The 5,369-nt window shown below is 37.9% G+C and overlaps 1 protein-coding gene across 1 annotated transcript; it reads right to left on the minus strand.

Moving 5' to 3' along the window:
* Positions 1-401: 401 nt before the first annotated feature.
* On the minus strand, positions 402-836 carry LOC111915807 (uncharacterized). Its single transcript, XM_023911449.1, has one exon. The coding sequence runs from the start codon at positions 834-836 to the stop codon at positions 402-404; it is 435 nt and encodes a 144-aa protein (XP_023767217.1).
* Between the last annotated feature and the right edge of the window lie 4,533 nt (positions 837-5,369).

Below are 5,369 nucleotides of genomic sequence, written 5' to 3' on the forward strand. Positions count from 1 at the left end.
TTGATAGAGGCACCAAGATCAAGCATAACACTACTAAAAGTGACATCTCTAATCTTGTAAGAGACCGTGAACATTCCAGGATCTTTGCATTTAGGTGGAAGCTTCCTTTGTAAAACCGCGGATGTATTTTCGTTCATCGAGATTTTCTCATTTCCTTTCAACTTTCTCTTGTTGGTGCAAAGCTCCTTCAAGAATTTTGCATATCTCAGAATTTGTTTGATTGCATCAAGTAAAGGAATGTTTACTTCCACCTTTCGGAAGGTGTCCAAAATCTCTTTCTCCTCCATTTTCTTCTTTGAAGTTGCAAGTCGGGAGGGGAATGGCGGTTGAGTGGCTATGGGTGTTACGATGGGAATAGTCTTCTTCGGAACTCCGGCTTGTGCATCGTTATTGACCATAGGTTATTCAATGGGAATGACTTTTATTTCTTCCTCTTCATCCATTGGCTTCTTCTTTGAGCTAATTTCTCCGATTTTTTTGCCACTTCTCAAGGTCACCACATTGACGCTAGGATTCTTTTCGGTTTGAGAAGGAAATTTCCCACGGGACTCCAACTTGCTTATGGATGTAACTATATCTCCCATTTGCGCTACAAGGTTAGAGATACTAGTTCTTGTCTCTTTTTGGAATTGTTGGGTGCTAGTGGCTAGGGATTTAACAATGTCTCCGAGAGACATTCCGGAGCTACTTGGTTGGGATTGAGGAGGTTGTTGGTGGTGTGGAGGGTGTGGTTTGGATTGATAGTGTGGTTGTGGATGTTGGTAATGAGGTTGTGGTGGCGGATAGGATGGTCTAACCAATGCATTTTGAGGCAATGGTCTTGGGTTGTAGCTCATGTTGGGATTTGGTTTCCAACTTGAATTTTAATCATTTTGGTAACCGGATGGCTTGTCGTGGTAATTTTGGAACTCTCCTGTGGCATTTACATGTTTCGCATCTTCTTGAAGAATGGGGCACATATCTGTAGGGTGTCCCATTGTTGCGCATATCCCACAAACCATCACTTGTGGAGTTTGTTCCAAGGCTAGCTTTTGAACAACGGAGGTTAAGTCTTTGATTTGAGATTCTAGGTTCGATGATCCCACTTCATTGACTATGTGTTGTTTGTCTCTTTTCATGTCTTGGAGCGGACCAAAGTGTTAGGAATTCGCGGATATGGTGTTGAAAAGTTGTCTTGTTTGTTGTGGAGTTTTACTAAAGACATCACCACCACTTGAGACATCAACTAGTATTCTCTCCATTGGCAACAATCCCTCATAGAAGTGTTGAATGAGGAGTTATTCCGGAATTTGGTGTTGTGGGCAACTATAGCACAAGTTATTGAACCTCTCCCAATAATCATGAAAAGTCTCATTTTGACCTTGGCGGATTCCAAAAATCTCATTTCTAAGACTTGAGACTCTTGAAGCGGGATAGAATTTATCAAGAAAAGCTCTTGCCATGTCAGTCCATGAATTGATCGACCCCGGACGAAGATAAAATAACCAATCCTTTGCTCTATCGGCCAATGAAAAGGGGAATGCCCTTAGCTTGATTTGATCATCGGTTGACCCTTGTGGCTGATGGGTTTTGACCATAAAGAACATCCTATGTGCTCATACAAACCCTAATGCTTGGATCTAGGTTTCTCTATTATACATGCAAGTTATCCAAGACTATAAAACCTAATTCTAGCATTCAAATAATCATATTAACATAAGAATAGGTTTAAGATGTTACCTTGATTGTTATGTAGTAATAACAATCCCAAATCTCCTTGTATTGACTTTAGAAAGCTTAGAGTCACAAATGTCACTCCTCTAATGGTTCACAAACACCATAAGCAAGAGGATGAAGAGGAGAGAGGATGGAGGCTGCGCAAAACGTGTTCTAACCCTAGAAGAATTCTTATCCACGTTTTTGAGGCATAAGTGTCACAACTGAAAATTTTGAGCCATGTAATCTATACATTCAAGTTAATGTGAATCAAAAACTTCAATCAAATACATTATACAAGTACCACAAGTAGTCATCAAACAATTGGAAAACCCTAGAAGTTCTTGTTAAGTCTATTTTGGACTAGAATTTCCTTATTGGATCCAAGTGGACCAATAAGCTTCCAATTGGACTATCATGGGCTTAGAACCCTAATTGGGCTCTAATTGGACCCACACTAATTTATTTCAACATTTTGGGCCATGTTGGACCTAGAATGAGATAAATCACAAGCTTTGATCCATAATTTAACCTAACCTAGCTTAATAAAGCATAAAAATCACAAATTTTATTTTATAAGGCCAATGAACACCCAAACTATTTCAAATATTGGGCTTAAGGGCAAAAAGCCCAAAAATCTTTTTTTTCTCTTCCCATTCTCGGCCCAAGGCCCAAACCCAAGAAAGAGTTGACTTTCAAGTGACACCTCATCTTTACCCATAGGATATCCATGCATTATTCTCATTTCTCCATGCACTTCACTTCAAAGATCACTTCACTTCTTCTCTTCCTCTCTCTCACTCTCGGCCATACACACATACACACCACAAAAATATCTCCATTCTCTCTAGATTAATCAAGAACTCTTCTTCCTCTTCTCCATCCAAAATCTCGAAAAATAGGAAGCATTCAAGGAGGTTCTTCCACAAAAATCATCATCTAAGGTAAGGTTTTGCTTGGATCTATGACTTGTATTCCTTATTTATCAAAAATCTCTTCCTAATCCATGCAAAAATCATGATCTTGCACTCTAGAAACCCCATAATCTCGAAAAGTTCATCAAGGAGTGCAAAGGCCAAAAATCACTTCATTTCTTCCAATCTTTTCTTCAAGAACCGAAACTACCCCCCTAAGGTGAGCTTCATACCCCCTATTTTCTGTTTTTATGAGTTTTGTGGGGGGGGGGGGGGGGGAATACAAGTGAAAGTGTAGATCTATATGTGTTTATATGCCTTGTATGATTTCCATGCTTATATGTATGCTTTTATGTGTTTTAATGTTGGATCTAGCCATAAAACTCCTCAAAACCGAGATATAACTTATGTTATATGATTTTAGCATGAAATGTATTTCTACATACAAAGTGTTTCAAGAAAAATAGCTAAATGGTTTAGTAACAATTTTCTTTAAGCTAAAAACCCAAATTTTGGGCCAAAAATGTGAAAAATACAAAATTAAGGGCCCAAATTGACATTTCACAGATTCTGATGGATGAAGTGTGCCAAAACAGTTTCCATAAATCAAATTCTGGAAATATACTCAATTAGAGGATTAAAAACATAAATTTCAAGCTTAATGGGCTAAAAATGAAAATTTCGGCCCAATGAGGCCCATTATGCGAATTTTTCTGTTTTGGAGGGCCAAAACTGTAATTTTCTGTAAAACCGTGGACTATAAGTGTCCCAAATCCTTTTCAAAGGTTTAAAATGCTTTTTAAATTTAAAAAGGACCAAAGTTGCAAAAAATTTCCAATTTGGGCCAAAATTGTCAAAATTGCGAAAAGAAGGGTTAAAACCGAGAAAAATGCATTTTCAGGGACTTAAACTGTTTTCTATGAAAAATATGCTGAAAAATATTAATTTCAATAATTTTTGGTGTTAAAATGTCAAGAAAAATAGTTTAAGGACCAAACCGGGAAGTATTTAATAAAAAGGGTTGAAAATGTAAATTCTACAAATAATGAGGGGCTGAAAACAGAAATATTTCAAGGCTAATTCAATATACACAATTTGATTAAATAATAGCATCGCGACTATCGACGAAATACAACTCATTACAATACCAAAAGTCGTTGTTAAACGAATTGGCTCGGTCTCGAGCCAATAGAAATCTACAACTACTAACTCTACGACACTACGGTTCATATACATAACGTTTGGGAACTTAGCTTACATATGAGTGTGCACAGACGTCTACGCACCATCTTTGGGCCCCACAAGTGTAAAATCTTGTTCGTTGAGCCTAGCTAGCCCAATGACCTGATCTTAAGGCCCGAAGACGCATATTTTCTACGAAGTGTTGAGTTTCACCGACTCGGCACAACGTAGAGGGACTTTCAATGGCTTGTATACCACTGGTCCCCAAGGGGTCCTTGGTATTGCTAGAAAAGTCTGCATATTTTACGAGGCGGGTCGGGGACCCCTCGCACGCATATTATCCCCAACCGATTAATAGAGTTATCGAGGCCTTCGTGTCCTTTTACTCTTCGGATGTGGGACGACACCTAGTCAGGGCGATTGGATAACGCGATTAGTACTGACGACGCCTTCGGAGTCGTTAGTATAACTATAAACTGGGCGTTTGTGTAACGCGGGTTTGTAGTAAATAATCTTGCTCGAGAACCTTCCAACGTCGCCTGGGACTGACACTATACGCTACGCAATGGTTTCAATGTAACTTCATGTAATTCAAGGAACTAGGAGAACATCGGGTTTTCCTAGGGTTTTCAATACATACAGATTTGAAATGCATACATTTTCAATGAACATTCTTTTTTTTTCAAGTATAGAAACAAACAAGCATACCTATGGATCTTCACAAACGTTTTCAAAAGCTTTTCTTTTCAGAAAATATCGGATTTTCTGGTGGTTTTTTTTCAAACAATACAAACATTCGATTTCAAACACTACTTATGAACTCACCAACATTTCATATGTTGACGTTTTTCAAAATACTTGTATTCTCAGGGAACCAGTGAATCAAGGGAAATCATATTCAGTGACGGTTGCAGTTTATTTATGTATGAATCAAACAATTTAATTTTTGGGAATGTAATGTTTAAACAATGTTTGACATGTAAACACTGCTGGTTGTAATATATTAATGCACGGTGACGAATGTTGTTATGTTTCATATATATTCAATGTTATGGTATTCAATTGAGTCACGACAGCCCCCGGACGTTTCCGCCGTCTGGTTCGGGGGTGTGACAATAAGGGATCTATATATAGTGAGGCTATTAGGGTTATCTAATAAGGAAACCCTAATTTGGATGCTTAAGCCCTAAGCAACCCATGGATCCCTTTCCTTAAGGCCTTGGACGATTTCCTTATGGGATTCCCCATAGAATTCGTCCATTCCTTATTTAAAGGCAATCCATGGCCCAAATTGCAATTATCTTATATTACAATTCCAGTCCCTTAAGTTTAATTAATCTCTTTTAGTCACAAAACTAATTACCAATTAATTATTGACAAATATTAATTAAACAATATGATTTCTCCTTTAACATATTATTCTCATAATATATTAATAAATCATATTTAATCCTTTCTCTCCATAATTCATCCTATCATGTTGCTTTGGTGAAGGCAGCCCAAAAGGACCATGCACCATCGGGTCAAGTACATACCAAAATAATTATGGACTTAGACACTAATCCAACAGTCTCCCAC

Source organism: Lactuca sativa, chromosome 4, assembly GCF_002870075.4.
Source record: "Lactuca sativa cultivar Salinas chromosome 4, Lsat_Salinas_v11, whole genome shotgun sequence".
Classification (NCBI taxonomy): domain Eukaryota; kingdom Viridiplantae; phylum Streptophyta; class Magnoliopsida; order Asterales; family Asteraceae; genus Lactuca; species Lactuca sativa.